General features: G+C 42.3%; 1 protein-coding gene across 2 annotated transcripts in view; it reads left to right on the forward strand.

The window, feature by feature from the left end:
- The window catches only part of Bub1b (BUB1 mitotic checkpoint serine/threonine kinase B), a 49,865-nt gene that overhangs the window by 11,274 nt on the left and 16,022 nt on the right, over positions 1-22,569 (forward strand). Inside the window, exons 5-15 of one of the 2 annotated variants that reach the window (XM_021149632.1) lie at positions 170-366; positions 2,753-2,919; positions 5,129-5,343; positions 5,644-5,735; positions 7,992-8,221; positions 12,507-12,619; positions 13,455-13,570; positions 14,674-14,723; positions 16,385-16,442; positions 17,214-17,322; positions 21,579-21,841. In XM_021149632.1, coding sequence (XP_021005291.1) covers positions 170-366; positions 2,753-2,919; positions 5,129-5,343; positions 5,644-5,735; positions 7,992-8,221; positions 12,507-12,619; positions 13,455-13,570; positions 14,674-14,723; positions 16,385-16,442; positions 17,214-17,322; positions 21,579-21,841 — 1,610 coding nt within the window. Of the gene's footprint in view, positions 1-169; positions 367-2,752; positions 2,920-5,128; positions 5,344-5,643; positions 5,736-7,991; positions 8,222-12,506; positions 12,620-13,451; positions 13,571-14,673; positions 14,724-16,384; positions 16,443-17,213; positions 17,323-21,578; positions 21,842-22,569 lie in introns of both variants that reach the window. The other variant, XM_021149623.1, reaches the window with a different exon arrangement.

The following is a 22,569-nucleotide window of genomic DNA, read 5'->3' on the forward strand; positions in this document are numbered from 1 at the left end:
TTTTGAGTTGATCTCTTCTCTTTCTTGGGTCTTTATCCCAAGTGTATTTTATACATATTCTTCAACGCAGGGATTGCATGTAGCTTCCCCAGTGGCTGTTTGGCACATAACTGCCATTTGATAAGTGAAAGGAAATTGGTTAACTGTTATTCTTTTTAACATATTACAGGGACATTTGTGCAATGAACCTTTGGATATGTACAGCTATTTACAAAGCCAAGGAATTGGTGTTTCCCTTGCCCAGTTCTATATTTCATGGGCTGAAGAATACGAAGCTAGAGAAAATTTCAAGAAAGCGGACATAGTATTCCAGGAAGGAATTGAACGCAAGGCTGAGCCCCTGGACAGACTGCAGTCCCAGCACAGGTAACCTGCTTCTCCAGAGCCTGCCTTAATGTTTATTTAAGTATCCAAAGAGTTCTTCGTTGTATTAAATTTACTTAATTGCTATTTGGCTTTTAAAGACTTTCTTGTCTTACTGTAAGATCCATTTAGGTGTACGTACATGTTTTTACCATTCTCAAGGATGGACTGATTCCATTCCCTGTACACGAATCCATCCAATCGTGCTGTACTTTATAGTTAATATCTGTTCTTTCCCTAACCCTCACAGACGCCTACCTGCCCTTCAATTCTGTAGTTTTGATTTCCCAGAATGTCACAGAATAGACAGTATGTAACGTTTTCAGTTTAGTTCCTTTAGCTAATTGTGCTTTTAAGAATTCCTCTTCTGGGCTGGTGAGATGGCTCAGCGGGTAAGGGCACTGACTTCTCTTCCAAAGGTCCTGAGTTCAAATCCCAGCAACCACAAGGTGGCTCACAACCAGCCAAAAATGAGATCTGATGCTCTCTTCTGGTGTGTCTGAAGTCAGCTACAGTGATCTTATGTATAATAATAAATAAATCTTTAAAAAAAAAAAATTCCTCTTCTGAGTAAGGCGTGGTGACGTACACCTTTAATCCCAGCACTTGGGAGGAGACAAGTCCATCTGTGAGTTTGTGCCCAGCCAGGGCTGTTACACAGAGAAACCCTGTCTCAAAACAAAAGAAATAAAAAGAATTTTTTATATGTTCTAAATATAAGCCTTTTATAACATATATATGATTTGTAAGTATTTCTCCTGGATTAAGTAGTTTTTATTTTTAAAAAAAATTAAAGTGTTGGGAAATGGAACTATGGCCTCATTCATTATTCTTTTAACTATCTTATAGAATAAAAATGTTCACATTTGAAAAGCTCTATTGTATGAATTAAGCTTTTTGTGTTTCTGTCTAGTCTATCTTCTATAGTCTCTAGCACAACATGGCGGCTTTATCTAGAGGATCAGCGGATCTGATACCCTCCTCTGGCTTCCACAGGCACTAGACACACGCATGGTACACAGATGTAAACGCAGGCAAAATACCAGACACATAAAAATGAAAAGAATTGTTTTTTATCTGATGAATCATAGTTATAATAGCTATTTTAAAATCTCATCAATGTCTGGATAATCTTGATATTGGTATTTGTTACTTGTTTTTTTCTTTGAGAATTAGTCATCTTTTTTTTTTTTTTAATATGTGTCAAGGGATTATGAATTACTTCCAGGGCATTCATTCTGATAGTGTGCTTGATCCTCATCTCTGGAGAGTGAGTGACGTTGTCTCGGTAACTGAGTCTAGATGTCTCAAATTCTTTCTCACCTCCCAGCAATGGTTAATCTATTGCCAGCTGAGCTTTAAGACCTTTGGGATGCTGTTTTCGTTTGTCTCCTACGTGTACTGCTTGGCTTATGGAGACTTGGGCAGAGGATTATGTCATAGTTCAGTTCTCAAAGCCTTTCTATGTCCATAGCTCATCGTGAGCCGATTGGAGGGAATTAAGAGTTCCTAGTCTTTAGCATATGGCATGCGGCCAATGTCCTAGTAGTTCTGGCCCTCAGAATACCATTCCCACTCCGTAGGCCAGAAAGGTAGGGTTTCTCACGGAGTTGAAAGTTTCCCAAATTCCCGTCTTGGAGGTCAAAACTATAGGAGAAAACAGGACACAGGATGTGCACTCTGACCCGCTGCAGCTCACGGAGGATGTGTGCACTCTAATCCTGCAGCTTGCTTGCATTGTTAACCTTCCAGAGTCGTGGCTTTCTCTTTTTATGTGGCTAGGGTTTTAAGTTTAAGTGGTTGGAAAAGAAGAGAGGTGGAAGTGACTGTGATGTGCCCTACTTGGCACCTACAATCTATTCTTTGTTTTTTTGATACGTTAAAGTTGTAGCAGCAACAGCATAGAAGTTTAGTTTTCACGTTTCTGCCAGCTGTGCTAAAGTAAAATGTCATGTGTGTAAACTCATTTCATTTGGGTAAGAAAAACTGCGTGTGGGGGAGGGGAAGATGCGGCAGGATTCTAACAATTGGTTGGCCAGGCTGAAGGGTATTTGGGGACTCATTTACTCTTGACACAACTCTGCACATTTTGTTTTCAGATATATAATAAAAAGTTGTTGAGAAACTGGGTTTCACCAAGTTTCTAGTCTTAGCTGGTCCTCACATCAACCTGGTGATGATTTTTAGAGTCTCTTCAATTGGTCACTTGTCAATTTTAAGGGACTCTAGTCGGGATGTCCTTATGTCATAAGCTTGCCTCCTGATTCCAAGAGAATTAAGTTTTCTTGAAATAGTTCTACATTTTTTTCTCGTTTGTTCTTATTGTTAGCATTAACAAGTTAGAAATGTAAAACCTGGTGAGAATTGGTTGTCCTTTGTCTTGCTGTAGACAGTTCCAGTCTCGAGTGTCGCGTCAAGCTTTCTTGGCCCTTGGGAATGAAGAGGAGGAGGCTTTGGGGCCTTCTGAACCACAGAGAAGCTCGCTAGCTGAGCTGAAGAGCAGAGGGAAGAAGATGGCCAGAGCGCCCATCAGCCGTGTCGGAGGTGCTCTGAAGGGTGGGTGAGCTTGTCAAATGTTATTTTGGAGAGCCTGTGGTCTCTTGAGGTGGCAAATAATGTAAGAAGCAGCACATAAATACACATAAATGCATGTGTGGATGCTGCCTAGTTTCCTGAATGCTAGGTAGCAAAAGGAAAAGCCAAAAGAGAGCTATTATCATAGGGTGTAGGAAGGCCAAAGGCGTAGTCTTTACATTGTGGCTGAGAATGAGGCTGATACTGGAGATGTGACATTTTCAAATGTAGTTGAAAGATGTGAAAAATAATAAGTATTGTCAAAATAAAGCTTAAGTGTGCTAACTCCTTAGAGGGTTTAGGTAATACCATTTTCAGCTGTTTAGCACCAGAAATGTTTACTCTTTTGTACACCCAAAAGATGGTAAGCAATATGTCTTTCTCTTTTATTGAATCAGGGTTTCATATAGTTTAAGTTGGCTTCAAGCTTGCTGTATGTTACAGTTTGGCCTTGAACTCCTGATCCTTCTGCTTCCCCATCCAGTGCTAGGATTATTGGCAGTGCCCCACATCTGACACAAACTTTCCCCCTCTTTTTAATTAGCAGTGACTGTTTTTAACACTGTTCTGGGGTCACAGCAAAATTGTCCAGAAAGTACGGAGGAAAATAAGGTTTTGTTACCTGAACTTATGGCAATCAGACATGTTAACCAAACTGGTTTCCCTTATCCCTTTACTGGTATCATTTTAACAGCAATCAAAATGTGGATTGGAAAGCCTAGAATTGGGGTGTAGGGAGTATGTGCTGTCAGAGGCTATTCCATGATGACAATCACAGTAAAGCTTAAAATAGCTGTCTTACAGTAGAAGGTACCCCTAGTAAGTGGGCTGGTTCTGTAGTTTTGGTTCTAGTACATCTCTGTTATTTCAAGTAAGATAAATAGAAAACTGAAAAATACTTAGGGTAGCTTCTGATAAAACTAGACAGTGTGCTGGTTGTGGTGGTCCATGCTGTTGACCCAGCACTCAGGAGGCAGAGGCAGGCACATCCCTTGAGTTCAAGGCCAGCCTGGTCTATAGTGTAAGTGCCAGGGCAGCCAGGGCTATGCAGAGAAACCCTGCTTCAAAAAAAAAAAAAAAAAAAAAAACCCCAAAATACACCTGAAAATTAACCAACCAAAGGACATAACAGTAGGCAGTGCTACAATGACGATTGAAAAAGGTTGTAAGACTTTAAGTTATGAGAGGAGCCTGACATGTGTGGTAGTGGACTGCTTTCATATAATGCTTGGAGACAGAGGCAGGCAGATCTGAGTTTGAAGCTAGCCATCACTATATAGCAAGACTCTGTCTCAAAAACAAAGACATAAAATCTGAAGCACAGGTGGGAGAAGCACAGGTGGGAGAGAAGGCTCAGGAACTGGAAAATGCTCAGAGGCTAAGAGCACTTGTTATTCTTACAAAGGGCCCGAGTTGTGTTCTCAGCATTCATCAGGCAGATGACAGCCGTATGTAACTCCAGCTACAGGGGACCCATACCTCTGACCTCCATGGGCACCTATGTTCATATGCATATACTCACATGCAGACACACCCTTACACATAATTAGAAACAGTGAAGATAAATCTTTTTTTTTTAAACATTTATTTATTCATTTATTATATGTAAGTACACTGTAGCACTAGATGAGGGCATTAGATCTCATTCCAGATGGTTGTGAGCCACCATGTGGTTGCTGGGATTTGAACTCAGGACCTTGGGAAGAAGAGTCTGTGTTCTTAACCACTGAGCCATCTCACCAGCCCGTGAAGATAGATCTTAAAGAGAAGACTGAAGTGTTAGGACAAAGGGAAAAGTAAAGAAAACGTATAAAAATGTTACTAGTTGAGTCACTGAGAACTTATTACTATATTTTGCTAAGACTTATTTATTTTTAGTGATTAGTATGTTTGTGGGTCTGTGTATAGGTGTGTGCATGTGAGTGCAGGGGCCCCTGGAGGCCAGAGGAGGGCTTCTGGGATTTCAAGAGTTGTGAGCCACTCCATGTGGGTGCTGGGAGCTCAGCTCAGGCCTTCTGCAAGAGCAGTGTGTGCTCTGAACTGCTGAGCAAAGGTTTAAAAAAAACAACTTTTAAATCTCATTGTGAGGAACTATCCCTCTTAATTCAGAGCAGAGTGTGTGTATCTTATGTGGCATCTATGTTAATAATTAAAGCTTTTACATGACACTGTCATCACCTTTCTCTCCTAGCTCCAGGTCAGAGCAGAGGATTCCTAAATGCAGTTCCCCAGCCAGTACACGGTAATCGCAGGATCACTGTTTTTGATGAAAATGCCGATACCGCGTCTAGACCGGAGTTATCTAAGCCTGTAGCCCAGCCATGGATGGCACCCCCTGTGCCCAGGGCCAAAGAGAACGAACTTCAGCCAGGCCCGTGGAGCACAGACAGGCCTGCGGGACGCAGGGTGAGGACTCACGGGATCTGCCAGTCTGATTTGGAGTTGGTTGGTCTCTTGGTTTGTTCTTGTTTGAGTTGCTTGCTTTGTGTGTTTGATATGGGCTCTCACTATTTAGCTTAGTCTAGCCTTGAACTTGCTGGGCAGCTCAGGCTGGCCTTCAACTCTCCATGCTCCTGCTTCAGCTTTCCTGATGCTAGCATTATACTTATGCACCACCCCGCCTGGCTGTGTTCTAACACTGCTTAACTCCTACAATATTTAGAGGTTGTCTGCATACGTTTTAATTTTTTTTTTCTCCATTCTTAGCCTCACGACAATGCAGCCTCTGTGATGTCGGTACCCAGCGTGCTTCCCAGCTTTACTCCGTATGTGGAAGAGAGCGCCCAGCAGACAGTAATGTGAGTGCTTCCAGATCATGTGCAGAGGAGAGAGCGCATTAAGGATGCCTGAGAGTCCCAGCGCGTCTCAGAGGGAGTGACGGCAGATATACCTGTGTCTCCTTTGTACTTGTTGTCTATGCTAGTGGACTTAGTAATCGGGTTCTGGTGCTCTGCTGTAGCAGAAATAGCCACTGAGATCCACGTGAGAAATGCTGCTTTGTTACTGACAGTATCACACAGTGGAGTTTTCGTCTTACCCCGTTTTTCTCTTCTGGGTGTCTCTTTTCTCCTTCATAATCCTTGACACTTTTTTTTTTTTTTTTTGGTATTTCAAGACAGGGTTTCTCTGTGTAGCCCTGGCTGTCCTGGAACTCACTTTGTAGACCAGGCTGGCCTTGAACTCAGAAATCCGCCTGTCTCTGCCTCCCGAGTGCTGGGATTAAAGGTGTGCGCCACCACCGCCCGGCAATCCTTGACACTTTTTTTTTTAAAGATTTATTTATTTATTTATTTATTTATTTCATGTAAGTACACTGTAGCTGTCTTCAGACACTCCAGAAGAGGGAGTCAGATCTCATTACGGGTGGTTGTGAGCCACCATGTGGTTGCTGGGATTTGAACTTCGGACCTTTGGAAAAGCACCTGACTGGGCATGGGGGCTTGAGCATAATCCCAGCTTGAGCCATCTCACCAGCCCAATCCTTGACAGTTTAAAAGAATTTTTTTTCTAGATTAAATAATGTGTATGAGCGTTTTGCCTGCATGTGTGTGTGCTCCACATGCATGTCTGGTGTCAGAAAGCAGTCAGAAGAGAGCATTGAATTCTCTGGGACGTGATTTACAAACATTTGTGAGCTATAGTGTGGGTACTGGGAATTGAGTCCTCTGGAGTAACAAGAGCTTTCAACTGCTGAGCCAGCTCTTCAGCCCTTAATATTCTTGTTATAAGAAGAATTAGGCAAAATGGTAGATAAATAATCACTCCATGCTTTAATCTTTAAAGATTGTGAGTTCTAATACTAGGTTCAGTTCTGTTTCAATATAAGAATTTCCTCATAGCTGATATGTGTATTTTAATTTTTTTTAAGAGAAAGTTCCTGTTTAGACCATGCTAGCCTTGAACTCAATAGATTCCTATGTCTCTGCCTCCCAAGTGCTGGGATTAAAGGCACATAATACAATATGCTTTTAGCTTCATAGCTAATTTGTAACTCACACTATGTGATAGGCATCATAGGAATGCAAATTGAGTACAATTTTGAGCAAAAATTCTGTCTAAGCATAAAACACAGGAAGCCATTAGAACCTTTATAGAATTGATATTAAGCTTTATGTCAATTTCATTTTTAAATCTAAATTTATTTGGTTTTTGTTTGTTTGTTTGTTTGTTTGTTTGTTTGAGACAGGTTTCACTATACACAATAGCTGTCCTGGAACTTACTTTGTAAACCAGGCTGGCCTTGAACTCACCGAGATCCACCTGCCTTTGCCTCCCTAATGGCAGAGTGCCACCACTCTGGCTCCTTTTTGAAAAATTTACTTGTGTGTGTGTGTGTGTGTGTGTGTGTGTGTGTGGTGTGTATGGTGTGGGTGTGTATGGTGTGTGTATGCATGGTATGTGTGTGGATGTGTATGTATGGGATATGTGTGTGTAGGGGGTGTGTGTGTAGGGGGTGGGTGTGTATGGAGTGTGTGGATGAGCGTGCTCTAGTGCACATGTGGAAGGCAGAGACCTCTGACGCTGGGATTATGCTCAAGCCCCCATGCCCAGTCAGGTGGTTTTTCTTAGTGACTTGTAGTTGCTCTTCATGTTAAGAAAACCATTCTTTGCTGGAGTTCTCCAGCCTAACTGTGTTAAGCAGTTCCCAGTCACTGTCACAAATGCCTGAAGCAACCAGCTCCTAAACAGAAAGGGTTACTGTGGCTCAGGTTTAAGAGGTTTTAGTATGTGGTCATGTGGGCTGGATGACCTAACTTGCTACTGATTCTCTTCAAAGCACGGTGGCCCTCAGAACTCACATCTCCCGCCCTAGTGTTGGGGACCAAACTCTGCCTTGATGTACACCAGGGCCTCACCACTGAGCTCTCGAGCATGATCACTGTGGTGCTTGTGAGTTAATTGTAGCCCCGTTTAAAATCTCTCTTTGCTTGTTTTGTTTGGGGAACAAATCACATGTAGTCCTGCTGCTGGTGTTGTCCATCTGTTTGGGCAAAATAACTAAGAAGTAACGCACCTTGGCTTTTGATTGAGTGATAATTATTTCCTTTCCTTAGGACACCATGCAAGATTGAACCTAGTATCAACCGTGTTCTCAGCACCAGGAAGCCAGGGAGAGAAGAAGGAGACCCCTTGCAGAGAGTTCAGAGTCATCAGCAAGGCTGTGAGGAGAAGAAGGAGAAGATGATGTACTGTAAGGAGAAGATCTATGCCGGAGTTGGGGAGTTCTCCTTCGAGGAGATCCGAGCTGAAGTGTTCCGCAAGAAGCTGAAAGAACGAAGGGAAGGTATGGGAATAGAAATAAGTTTGCAAGTCTGAGAGGTTGCCTCCTTTATTGTACCTTCGTGTGCCGGTGTTTCTGTTGCTTGTGTAGCTTCCACCCCACCCCCCATCCCCGTGTGTGTGTGTGTGTGTGTGTGTGTGTGTGTGTGTGTGTGTGTGTGTGCGCTGAATTGTTATTGCTGCCTCCTATAAAACGTTTTTCTTGAGAAAACAGCCTGCGCTCAAGAGTAAGAGAGGAGGTGGTCTGACTCTAGGAGCACACATCGCACAACAGAGGCAGCGCGTGCGTCAGCTGCACTCCTCCTTAAGTACCTTCCTGGATGCTGCCTGACACACTTGGTCTCAGTTGCTCTCGCAGCTTATTTATATTAACATATTCAGTCATCTCTAAGTGACTTAGAATATTTATTTCTATTATTTTTCAAGTCATTATCTTATTCTGAAATTAAGGGAAGATTTGGAAAGACAGGAGACCAGAAAGCAGTTCTTGTCCTGGAGCCATGTGTTCTGGTGGTAAAAGGCAGCTGATGGAGCAGGAGATACACAAGAAAGGGAATGCTGGAGACTTTAGGACGTTAGAACAAGAGGGTAAAATACATTTCAAATACTGTATTAGAAAATAGGCCCTCTGTGCCTATGTGGGAAGAAGACATGGTTGCAAAGCAAGGCGCCAGCTGAGTGAGGCTTTGTTTGTTTGTTTGTTCTGAGACCTTCTCATCTCACTGTGTAGACCTGACTGGTCTCAGCCTCCCGAGTGCTGGGATTAAAGGTGTGTACCACTACACAGACTGAGTGCTGCCTTTTGAAATCAGGAACTGGAGGCCTGGAGAGACGGCTCAGCAGTCAGGAGCGTTAGCTGCTCTTACAGAGGACCCAGGGTCACTACCCAGCACACATGTTCACACCCAACATCCTTCTCTGACCTCTGTGGCATCAAGTACACAGCAGTACACAGTGATATGCAGGCAAAACACCTGTGCACATAAAGGGTAGAGATAATCTCTTGTGCGCTATGTAAAAGCATTACCTGCCAATCAAAGACTGATGTTTTTGCCCCTAGCAAAGGCAGAAAGTAGAAGGTGGGACTTCCCGGAAGAAATAGACACTAAGCTGAGGGGTGAAGCTCAGTGCCTGTGTGTGTGTGTGTGTGTGTGTGTGTGTGTGTGTGTGTGTGTGTGTGTTCAGTCAGTCTCTGGCACAGGAAATACCCCCAAACTCCCAAAGAGCCAAGTTAACAAAGTACCTCGATAAAAATATTTTTCTAAGGAAAATTTCTAGTTCATACCTACTATATAGAAGGTGAAATATTTTATTCACAGAAATCTCTGTGCTGAGGTTCAGTGGGATTTGGGTAGATAAATTCAATTTTGTCTCACGTTTTCAAGTCTTGCATCTGCAGCTCTGGTTTTCTCCCACAGTTCATTGAAAGACCTGAAGCATCTCATTTGGTAGTTCTAGAGTCTCTTTTCTCACAGCAGCTATTTGTCCGCAACAGTTCTCCTTCCCTCCAGCTTTTCTCCCCCTACTGTTGTTGTAACCTAGGTTCCCATTGTTTTGAAGTGCTTTATTATCCCAATGGTCTTCTCGAGCCATTAGTTCATCATTCTGCTTCCCCAAAGAGCAAACTTCCTATTCTTTGTTGTTGTTGTTGTTGTTTTGTTTTGTTTTTCTAGACAGGGTTTCTCTGTATAGCCCTGGCTGTCCTGGAACTCACTCTGTAGATCAGGCTGGCCTTGAACTCAGAAATCTGCCTGCCTCTGCCTCCCAATTGCTGGGACTAAAGGCGTGTGCCACCTCTGCCTGCAAACTTCCTATTCTTTAAAAAAGCAAACAACAACAACAAACACCTTACTCTGTTATTCAGGGCAGGGGAGAGCGTGGCATGCACTGGGGGAGGGGGGCAGAAGTCATTACTGTGCAGTTTTCTCTCCCCGTAACATGGGCTCTGGAGACAGCTTAGGCTGTTAGGACTGCATCTTGGAGTGGCAAGGGCTGTTATCCGCTGAGCCATTTTCTGTCCATCTCTTATTCTTCTCATGTGTATGTGTGTGTTGTAGGGAGGGGGCAGGGTATGCATTCTTTCTTAGTTACTATTCTATTTCTGTGAAGAGACACCATGACCAAGGCATTAGTAATTCTTAAAAAGAACGTATTGAATTGGAGCTTGCTTACAGTTTCAGAGGTTTAGTCCATTGTCATGGTGGAGAGCATGGTGGCACTGAGGCAGACATGGTGCTGAAGAAGGAGCTGCCTGTCTCCATCTGGATCTGCAGGCAACAGGAAGAGAGAGATGCTGGGCCTGGCTTGGCCATTCGAAACCCCAAAGTTCACCCCCTGTAATATTCTCCCTCCAAGGCCATACTGACTCTAACAAGGCTCCTAATCCTTAGGTAGTGCCACTCCCTGGTGACTAACATCAAAGGTAGGAGCTTCTCAGAGCCATTCTTATTCAACAAGCACATGCACCCCATGCTGTTGGTTGCTCTGGTGCTGTTTGTATTCCGATGTTAATTCTGCCTCCTCAGGTGGGACTTCCCTCCCACCTGCAAGCAGTGGATGGATCCTGTACTCTGGGGATCCCATGTGAACCTTTTCCTCATTTTATCTGGTCAAATAAAGGCTAGAGCCTGTGATTGGACAGTGGAGGGGAAAGGTGGAAGGAGAGAAGGAAGGAGAGGGGAGGACAGAAGAAGGGAAGGAGAAAGAAGATGGAGCAGAACCACATGGCCAGGAGAGACTGCAAGTAGCAGAGGCTCATAGCTGAGGAATGAGCTTGTATAGTGCTAGGTCTGCCCCATCTAGGCACATAGCGTATAAATATAATAACTGCATTGTGTGGTTTTTATACGGCTAATTGGGGTTGGAAATTACTGTTATATACGTGTATGCATATGCATGCACATTTGTGTGACGCTGGGATTTTCCCTCCATCACTTGAGAGCTTGTCTATATGACTAGTGTGGCTAGCCAGTTTGCTCTGGGGAATCCCCATCTAAAGTGCAGCTGTCGTGCTTGCATGGCAGGCACTCTCACACCGAGCCATCTTCCCAACCCGACTTCTCATTGCCAGTGTAGTCTGTCTAGGTAATCTGTCTGTTCATGGTCGTCAGAGGCCCTTTTGCCAACAAACCCAGTGCCTGTTTCTTCACTATACCACATGACTGCCTCTCCAGCCCCACCTTTTACTGCTTTCCTTCTAAGAAGCTACAAGCAAGCTGGCTACTGGATTGTTCAATATAGTAGTCTTCCTGTATTGACAGACTTCTCCTAAGTCTTTATATGACTGATCCCTCATCATTCAGTTTTAGCCTTAACATTGCATTTTATCAAAAAGATCACTGGTTTTTAGTAGATATGACCTGCATAGCCTTTCATTTTTTTAAGATTTACTTACTATGTATAGGAGTGCTCTATCTGCATGTACACCTACATGCCAGAAGAGAGCTTCGGATCCCATTACAGATGGTTGTGAGCCACCATGTGTGGTTGCTGGGGATTGAATCAGGACCTCTGGAAGAGCAGGCGGTGCTCGCTGAACCATGACTCCCACCTCGCTCCGCCCCACCTGCATATCTTCATCTCCTAAGCATCTCCATAAGTACCCTCCGTTTGGTACTGTTGCTGTTTGACATTTTTGCTGTACTAAGTATTGAGCTTCAGGCTTGCACTGTAAATCGAGTGATCTATCACTGGGCTATGTTTGAGGGGTGTTTTGCTTGTTTATTTGTTTGAGAAATATACTCCTGTAACTAACTTAGTCTGGCCTTGAACTTACTGTATATCTAAGGATGATATTGACTTTGAATCTTCCTGTCTCTACCTCCCAAGTACCGAGCTTACAGGCATGCATCACCAAGCCTCGTTCTTACAGACCCAGGGTTTCATGCTAGGCAAGCACGCTACCAACTAAGCTACATTCCATGCCCTGTTGTATAGATACTTTTGGCGTTTCTGAGAAAGTCTTGCTTATAGCCCAAGTTAGCTGAGAACACTAAATGATTCTCTTATTACTTTTTGTGTTTCTGACATACTTGGATATTAGCTTCGTATGGCCAAGGACTTTGTATCCTTGGGACCTACTTTCCGTTGTACCTGTGCATTGCAGCTATTCCTTTTCTCTAGACGAGATACGTAAAAGAATAGAGAAGCAGACCTCAAATTGAGGCCGTTCTCCTCCTCTTCTCCTTTTCATTAGTATTGACTTGTACGCTGAGGGTATGAGCCTCAGAGGCAGTTTTTACAGGATGAATCGTGAAAAGGAATGGCTCAGCTAATTTCACTGTTTGCAGCCGAGCTGTTGACCAGTGCAAAGAAGAGGGAGGAAATGCAGAAGCAGATCGAAGAGATGGAGAGGAAGCTGAAGGCAATGCAGACTGTTCAGCAAGAAGGGGCTGGTGGCCAGGTACACTTTCCTTTCCTTTCATTTATAGATTTATTTTACTGTTTTTTTAATACAGAAAACTCAAGGATGTCAGGCTTTGATGTACATACCCAACCTTAAAAAAAAAAAAAAATTTGGTAGTTCCTTAGTTACTAGTAGCAGGAAAGTAATTTCACAAGTGACTTTGAATGGGATTTATGGCCTGTGAACTAAGCGATGTAATTCATTGACTTTCCAATTACATTTTTGTTGTTAATGCTGATATTAACTTTCTATTTTAGTCATGGTCCATTAAAATGGGGTTAATTTTTAAAACTCAATATATATTTACCACTGCTCAGTTGAGTACAACAGTACCAAGGTGACTAGGAACCTAAATTATTGGCAGCACTGTAACCACAGGCTTTTCTACCCATGTCCAAGTTCCCAAAATAATGACTCTGAGACTGAATTATTTATGAATGAATGCCTAGGCCATAAGCTTTGGCTCATTCCTACTAGCTTATAACCCAGTTATCCAGTTTAAACTAGTCTAAGTCCTGCCATGTGGTTACTTAGCTCTCCTTGAGTTCATGTGTTTGTCTCCTCAAGAGTTTGGGGCAAATCTCTTCTTGTGCCTGACTATTCCAGAACTCCCACCTTCTATTTCCTGCCTCAGCTCATTGGCCAATCAGCTTTTTATTGATAGGTGATGCTTCTGTACTCTACACAAGAGATTCTCTCTATAAGAGACCTTTTTGTCTGATGTGGTTGGCAGATGTCTAGAAAGTGGTAAAGTAAAGTTTAGCACTGTAACTTAAAAATAGCATTTTCTGTATGGGAGGAACATTTGTCTTATTTATGTTAATATAAGCAGCAAGAAGAGAAGATGCCTACAGAGGACCCAGCCAGATTGCAGATTGCTTCAGAGCCTCAGGAAATGTCAGGAGTTCCTCTGTCCTGTTCCGTCTGTCCACTAAGCTCGAATCCTAGGTAAGACCATTGTGATGGAAGGCATGATGCTCACAGATCATAGAACAAACTTTTGATTCTGTCCACTTGCCATCTCCTTAACCTTTCACAGTCCTGAGTGATGAGTTGTACAAACGCTAACATGAGGCTCCGTGCTAAGAGGGAGTGTATGCTGCTGCCTTTTCCTTGGTGAAAATAAAAATAAATGTTTGTTGAGCCAACAGTGGTACATGCCTGTAACCCTAGCACTTGCGGGTGGAGGCAGGAGGATCAAGAATTCAAGGCTGGAAGCCCAGCCTGGGGTACATCCCTGTCCCCACCCTCACTCAAAAGTAGACCAGTGGTGGTGCATGTCCCCTAACTGACTCTAGTACTCAGGTGGCCAAGGCAGAGTGATCGGTCAGTCTAATGGTTACAGTCTGGTAAGAGTGTCTCAGAAAAGCACACTGGGAGTGAGGACACACACATAAGCGCATCACACACTTATATGAATTGTCCTTACCAGCCCCAGTCCAACACTGTGCACACTGGATATATACTAATAAAATAAAAAACTCAAAAGTCGGGCATGGTGTGACACATACCTTTAATCCCAGCACTCAGGAGGCAGAAGCAGGCAGATCTCTGAGTTTGATGCCAGCCTGGTCTACAGAGTGAGTTCCAGGACAGCCAGGAATACATAGAGAAATGCTGTCTTAAAAAAACAAAAATCAAAGCTCAAATAATTACCACACAAAATATCTCCTGTTCACACTGATATGTGCCTTCTGTGATGCTGTTATTTTTGTTTTGTAAAGTTGGTGGCTTAACTTACTGTAATCTGCTTTAACTGTTCTTGTGTTATCACATATATTCATAGCATTTTCAGTGTGTAGTGGTTTTCTCTTCAATTGAATGAACAAGATTGTGTTTAATAGGAAGTCCTCAGACTTTAAAAGCAGTATGGCTGATTGTGAGGCAGCTGCTTGTTGTCTCGGCTTTGGGGAGGTAGCAGTTCCAGACCCCTGTCCACCATGTTAGTTGGAGCCTGCCCCGGACAATGTGAACTTCTCTCTAAAACAGAAGGCTCTTCTTGTGGGTATTGAACACATTGTTTTTTTTCTTTTTAACAAATTTCTTCACAGGGAAATTTCACCTGCTGAGAACATTTTGCAAGAACAGCCTGATTCTAAAGGTAAGCTGTATTTGACAGCATTTTGAGAAATACAACAAATACATTACATAGTGACAGGAAAGGCTTTTCTTAACTATAGTAAAGTAATTATAAAAAGAGCGGACACATACTATTTATTACATGTGATTTGAAAGAATATTTTCATAAGATTTTTCTCTTCTTTGAAATACTTAGTTTAGGGCCAGCAGAGTATCCTGACAGGTTAAGGCATTTGTAGAGCCCAAATCACCTGTTTTTTTTATCCCCAGAACCCACTGACCTCACACAGTCACTGTGACTACACAAATATGCTGATACATATGGAAAATAAGCAGTTATTTTACTCTGCACTTAGATGAACATAACAGGAGTGCTCAGCAGTCAGCTCTGTAAGGAAAGCAGCTCTTGGAGAGGGAATGTCGCAAACTAGTTTATATTCAGGGTGGTTTTCTTTTCTGCTAACAATGTTAAAAGTATTAGGCTTCCCATCTGTTAATCTCAGTTGAAAAAGACTCCACATTTTCCTCTCAGTTTTTTTTTTTTTTTTGCATCAGTGATTATTGTTGTCTACAAGTTACTAAAAAAACTCTAAGCTATGAAAAATATAAGCAAAAGGAGACCTAAGGGTGGTAAGACGGCTCAGCAGTGATATTAAACAGAAAGATTTGATGTGCACTAAGATGTTTTAAGTGGTAAAAACATGAATAGCCACTTAAAAGTAGTTTTTGTAAAACATCAATCTAGTGTCCTCTAATTCTAGCCTATAATATCAGGGGGCACAAGCAGGGAGATGCGTGTTCAACAACAGAGGGAAGATGGTGGCAAGACCCAGCCTGAAGAGATCAAAAATAAATATAACAATAGAAGATTTATTCTCATATTTATCTATATATTTATTTATCTGTGTATGTGTGCACTTGCATAGCATGCCACACGTGGCGCTCAGGACAACTTTCGGGAGTCGGTTCCAGGATCAAGCTCAGTTGTCAGGTTTAGTGACAAAAGCCTTTCATCCACTGAGCATCATCAGCCTCAGAAGGCATTTGACTCACCGACAGTATACAAATCAAATTATGCACTTCCAGTTCAGACACATTTTAAAACAACATTGGCAATGGTTTCTAAAATGTACAACTGGCAGCTATTCAGAGATTGTTAGTTATGTAGATATTATGTCTTAAATAATAAAAAGAGCCTTTAAAAAAGCTTAGAAAACATACTGAAACATTTGCAGATAAAATGAAGTGTTCTGGATCAGTGTTGGGTTGGATTTGGGGGTTGGTAGCAAGGCTGGGGACATAGAAGAATTAAGATCATGCATGGTTAGATAATGATTATGAAATGATCTTTACATTTATATGCCTTTTTTTCTTATAAGAACAAATCTAGGGCTGGAGAGATGGCCTAGTGGTTAGGAGTAGATGCTGCTCTAGAGGACCCATGTCTGGTTCCCAGTCATACATTGTGTGCCTTCAGGGGGTCTGGGCTTTTTCTGGCCTTCAAACATCTGAACTCAGTGATCTGTATATAATATACCCATACACAAGACACATGCATACATATATAATTAAAAATAGAATCATTTTTCAATTGTGGCTTTTCTTTCAAACAACAATATTAATTGCTTTCTCTAGTTTTCTTGAAGAATTAAATCCCTCTAAAACTTTTTTCTCTTTCTGTAGGTTCCAGTATGCCTTTCTCCATTTTTGATGAGTCTCTTTCAGACAAAAAGGACAAAAGGTTTGGTTTTATTGTTTTTGTTGGATTGTTTGTTATAAAGAAATATATCTTTCTATATACATACACTTTTTATCTTAAAATTTTAGATTTAAAAAAATTTTTAATTAAAAAAAAAGTAATGTATATGGGTACTTTGCTTGTGTGTATAGCTGTACACAATTTGTGTGACCAAGGTGGCCAGAAACGGGTGTTGGATCCCCTGGAACTGGAGTCACCAAGCAGCTGTGAGCCTCCGTGTGGGTGTTGGCAGTCGAACTTAGGCCCTCTGTAAGAGCAACCAGTACTTAACATTAAGCCATCTCTCCAGCCCCTTATCCTAAATCCTTTAAAAGTTTTATTACACATTTTGCATATATATTTATAGTATATATGTATTACATACATATGTGCAAAAAGTATACAGTACATGCCAGTCTGTACATATGGAAACCAGATGACAACTTTGTGAATTACATATCTCTTTCTACCATTGGGTCTCTCAGATACAACTCAAGTTTAGCAGGCTTCTACTACAAAGCATTCTTACCCACTGAACCGTGTTGTTCCCCAGTATCTTAGACTTGTGAGTGAGGGTAGCTAGGTGCTTTGGTGTACACATTCAGAGCTGGGAAGAAGGAATTGAGATAGAAGGATCATGAGTTCAAGGCTGACCTGGGATACATAATACAATTTTATCTCAACAAACAACCAAAAAGAAGCATAAATCAGAAGTTACCGTTATTTCTGTATGCAATAACAGGGAGTGCTAACTGGAATATGTCTTTTTCGCAGTCCTGCTACAGGTGGTCCACAGGTTCTCAATGCCCAGAGAAGACCCCTTTCAGTTCTCAAAACTACAGAAGTGGGCACCACAAATGAAGATGTGTCTCCTGATATTTGTGTAAGTTAGCATAAATGGACTTAGTGGATTATCTCACTCAAATATCTTAGTAGTTTAGCATTTGGCTGGTTAGATGGCTCAGCAGGTAAAAGTACTGCCTGCCACACCTGATGGCCTGAGATTGGTCCCTGGGCCCCACATGGTGAAATGAGAAAACTGACTGCCACAAATTGTCCTCTGACCATTGCATGACTTTCCCTGACACAGACGGACAAATAAGTGTAATAAAATTAAAACAAACATTAAACGTTCAATAAATGTTGAAATTTGCTTGTTGTAATCTCAATGGACAGTGGAATTGAGGAGAATTTCAGATTTAAAGTCAGCCTAGGCTGTGCAGTAAGTTTTAGGCTACCTTGAATACATAGCTAGATCTTGTTCAAAAGATTTTGATAAACATTAAAATCACTAATGTGAACTAGGCACATAAAAAGATATTCATAATTATATCACCAGGAAAATGCAAATTAGAGCCACAGTGAGATACTACAGGGTACCCGCTGTAAGGCCTGTAATCAGACAGATAATAACAAATGTTTGCAGGCAAAGGTTATCGAAAAATTAGAACCTTCATACATTGCACAAACAGACCTTCTGTAAAACACACTGGTCATTCTTTAAAATGTTAAAGCCAGGGGCCCTTAAGAGCACTTGCTCTCCCAGAGGACCAACCTGGGTTTGATTCCCAGCCCTAGTTGGCAGCCTACAAACCGTCCACAGCCCTCTTGTGGCTCTCATGGGTACTGCACTCACATGCTAACATACATGTAGGCGAAACATCCATGCACAGAAAATAAAAGCATAAAATAATTACTAGACAGGTGGTGGTGGTGCACACCTTTAATCCCAGTGCTGAGGCAGAAGCAGGTGGATCTCTGAGTTCAAGGCCAGTCTGGCCTACAAAGCAAGTTCCTGGACAGCTAGAGCAATGCAGAGAATCCCTGTCTTGGAAAAAAAATTTTACTAGTTAAATGTAGTTACTAAAAGCCACAGCATATCTCATCCATGACATTACCCATGGTAACTAAACTAATATACAGTTAGTATGGAAATATTACTCATGGTAGAGAGAGCAACCTAGATGTGATCAACTAACGAGTAAATCAAATACGAATCAGCACAGTGGCATATCCAAGGAAGGAAGGCTAGACTGACAGGCATTACAGCATGGCTGACCCTCACGGTCAGTCAGTGAAGTCATGTGTCTGGAGAGTACTGCTTTGGAGTGACTCCCATGCTCTCCTTGCCTGCTACAGGTAATACCATTTTCTCCTCTCAGAAAGATAAAATGAAATGTGTGGGTCTGGTGCGATAGAAAGAAACTTACAGGAAATATTTTTCCGTGTGCACGAAGTGTCCATAATAAAGCAGTGCAGTTGGGAATTATGGAGAGGGCAACCGCAAGGCGCTGGAGTGCAGTGTGCTTGCTTGCTTTCTACCAAAAGAGCACCCTGGTGTGAACACACTAGAACCCTGAGGCGCACACCACACTGTGAAGTGATGGATTATATCTCAGTCTTTTTTTTTTCAAGAATTGTTTATTTATTTTATGCATATGAGTACACTGTAGCTGTCCTCAGACACACCAGAAGAGGGCATCTGATCCCATTCCAGATGGTTGTGAGCCACCATGTGGTTGCTGGGAATTGAACTCAGGACCTCTAGAAGAGCAACCAGTATTCTTAACCACTGAGCCATCTCTCCAGCCTCCCATATCTAAAAGTCTTAAAGGGCGGGGAGGGGGGTTCACTAATTTGACAGTCTTTTCACACTTGCAATTATTTTTTTTCCCGACATACATGTAAAATGCCTGTGTAGCAATGGAAATAGACCAACCATTTTTTCTTTCTGTTCTTTTTTTTTTTTTTTAATTTCCATTTAATTGTTTTGTGTTTATGTGTGGGGTGTGCTTGTGTGTGTATGAGGGCAGAAGTTTTCTCTATACCATGTGAGTCTCAGGATTGAACTGGAGTCACCAGGCCTGGCTGTGGGTGGCTTTACTCACTGAGCTGGCTCACGCCCCTCATGTTCTTTACCATTAGAGACTTAGTAACACCCAGGGTAGAAAGACAGGATATAGGCATTCAAATCCAGTAAAAAGACCCAAGGCACTGGTGTGGCATGGCGGTGCTTTACTGAAACTTTGGGAAGGAAAAGTCTGTGCAGACGAGCCCCAGGCATTGCTGGAGGGTGAAGGGGGGTGGGGGGGTGGGTAGTTGGAGAGGGGTATGAGAAGCTACAATGACTGCATTTCCTCTTCCACAACCAAGGAAAAGAGCTAAGTCACTGAAGACAGTGACTTGTTAATAGAGTTCTCTTTTTATTTACCTTCTTGATAAATATTTTCTATCTGGTAAAGTACATAGGATTTTATAGCTAGACAGATATGAATGGCAATGCTATTTTATATCCAAAATGTAGAATTTCTAATGACTCAGAAGAGCCTAGGAAACTTTTATGACTGAAGGAAGACATGCAGGCTCTACTCCAGTTTTATGAGATTTGAATTTCCAGAGAAGGAATGCACACATTATGTTCCCCTTTGTTTTAAATAATTTGGGAAAGTTATTCTGATTCCGCCAGCCAGTTCCCCGGTTGCTATGGAAAGCACAGTAATTGAAGAGAGCAAGCAGTACATGTTGTGTTCTGGAGAATACCGCCCAGTGTGCGGTGGACGGCCTAGCCAGGGAGGATGGGGCTTCAGGGAGGTTCTGGGTTCAGCTCCTCAGTGAAGGCTTGGGCTATTAACGTGGTTCTCCTCGTTTACTCTCTCTGCCTCCCTCTGCTGCCTCCCTCTCCTTCCTCTCCCTTTTCCTTTCCTTTTGCTCCCTTTCCCTCTCTTTCTCCCTCTTCTTTCCTAAACCTTTGCAATGTCTTCCTTGGAATTTTTTTTTAAAGAAGTATTTACCTGAATATTTTAGCCATCTCCTTCCACCCCGAGTTATTTATTTATTTTGCGCGCGCGCGCGCGCGCGCGCGCGCGCGCGTGTGTGTGTGTGTGTGTGTGTGTGTGTGTGTGTGTGTGTGTTTGTTTGTTTTGGTGTTTGAGGCAGGCCTGGAGCTCTCTCTTTGAACTGAGCTATTTTAAATCTATATTCACTATCTCTTTGAGATATACCCTACTGCTGCTTCCTTAATTTTGAGTCAGAAATTGTGTCAAAAATGTCAAATTGGGGCTAGTGAGATGGCTCAGCGGGTTGACTCAGCAGGTAAGAGCACTGACTGTTCTTCGGAAGGTCCTGAGTTCAAATCCCAGCAACCACATGGTGGCTCACAACCACCCATAATGAGATCTAACACCCTCTTCTGGTGTGTCTGAAGTCAGTCAGTTACAGTGTACTTATGTATAATAATAAATAAATCTTTTTTTAAAAATAGCAAATTGTAGCTAATGTAGGAAATGAATACCTAGTATCTACAGGGTTGAATGAGTGGACATTTCTTATATTGTAGGTAAGTATATAAAGTGGTTTAATCTCTCAGGGCAGCTAAGAATGCATGTAAAAAAAAAAATACACAGAAAACCCCTTAGTGTTTTTAACCTTTCAACTAGATTAGAAATACTTATCCTAGGAACACTTAAATGATCATAAAAATTATGTATATTTTAACATAGTTTTCAAGTGGTGGGAAATAGGGAATAACCTGAATTCTATCCCCAGGACCTGCATGGCGGAAAGAAGAAAATGACCCCCACACACTGTCTCTGAACTCCATACATACCATGGCGTACATGCATGTACATTGTGACCACCCTGGTGTTGTGTGTGTGTGTGTGTGTTGGGCTATCACTGGAAATCAGAAGGGGATACCAACCCCCTTAAGCTAAGCCATCCCAGCATGGGTGCTAGGAACTGAACCTGGGTCCTCTGGAGAGGCGTCACATCCTCTTTGAGCCATCTCTCCAGTCCCTGGAATACTTTTTAAGTGAGAACAGTAGTGTCAGTTTTCAGCTCTCAGGTAAAATTGTTTGGGAGAGGACAATAAGCTGTCTTTCTATGTGTTGAGCCACACACCCCCTCCGGTATATTTTTTGATGAAGTATAGTTTTCTTTGTTAACAAAATCGTTTTCCTCAATTCTGTCCTGTGCTTTTTAAATTGTCTTCAACTTGAGGTCCTGGTTTGTTATTTCTAAATCTCATGTCAATGATCTGATGTCTCAGTTTTAAAAAAAAAAAAAATGTGTGTGCGTGCAGATGTGTGTGGTACCAAGTTTGTTGAAGTGTTTTAGCTAAAGCGTGTTTGGTTACTTTAGGATGAACTTACAGAAATTGAGCCTCTGAGTGAAGACGCCATCATCACTGGTTTCAGGAACGTGACGCTTTGTCCCAACCCTGAGGACACTTGTGACTTTGCTAGAGCAGCTCGGTTGGCATCTACTCCCTTCCATGAGATACTGTCCTCGAAGGGCATCGCTGCTGATCCCGAGGGACTGTTGCCCGAAGAGGATCTGGATGGGAAGGCCACTGAGGGTCATCACACTGTTCATCACCAGGCCCTCATCATAAAGAAACTGAGGTGATGGGAGTGTTTCTCTCTTGGTCCGTGTGCTTGTCAATTACAGTGGCCAGGTATGGGCTCTTACTGCCCACCAAATGCTCAGTCAGGGAGTAAGTCTGACCCAGGGACTTACCGTGTTGGTGAAGGTTTCTGATTGGTTTGCATTTGAGGATTAGAAGAAGTAAATTGTGCTGGTTAGGAGACGCGGGTAACGAAGGAGATGGCTCAGCAGGTAAGGGCACTTTCTTGTAGAGGACCTGGGTTTGATTTCCAACACCCACGTGATAACTCTCCACTCTGTAACCCCAGATCTAGGGTATCCATTGCCCTTTCTGACCTCCACATGTACAGACACATGCATGGTGCACACAGTCGTGAGCAGAATGCTTACATACATAGAGTAACTAAATCTAAAGCAGGTTTAATCTATTTCTTATTTGGGAAAAATGATGTGCTTTAAAAATGAGACCAATAAAAATAAATTCTAATTCTAAGAAGGGGCACAGTGTCCACACTTTGGTCTCCGTTCTTCTTGTGTTTCATGCGTTTAGCAAATTGTATCTTATATCTTGGGTATCCTAAGTTTTGGGCTAGTATCCACTTATCAGTGAGTACATATTGTGTGAGTTCCTTTGTGATTGGGTTACCTCACTCAGCATGATGCCCTCCAGGTCCATCCATTTGCCTAGGAATTTCATAAATTCATTCTTTTTAATAGCTGAGTAGTACTCCATTGTGTAAATGTA

This window comes from Mus caroli, chromosome 2 (genome assembly GCF_900094665.2).
Source record: "Mus caroli chromosome 2, CAROLI_EIJ_v1.1, whole genome shotgun sequence".
Classification (NCBI taxonomy): Eukaryota; Metazoa; Chordata; class Mammalia; order Rodentia; family Muridae; genus Mus; species Mus caroli.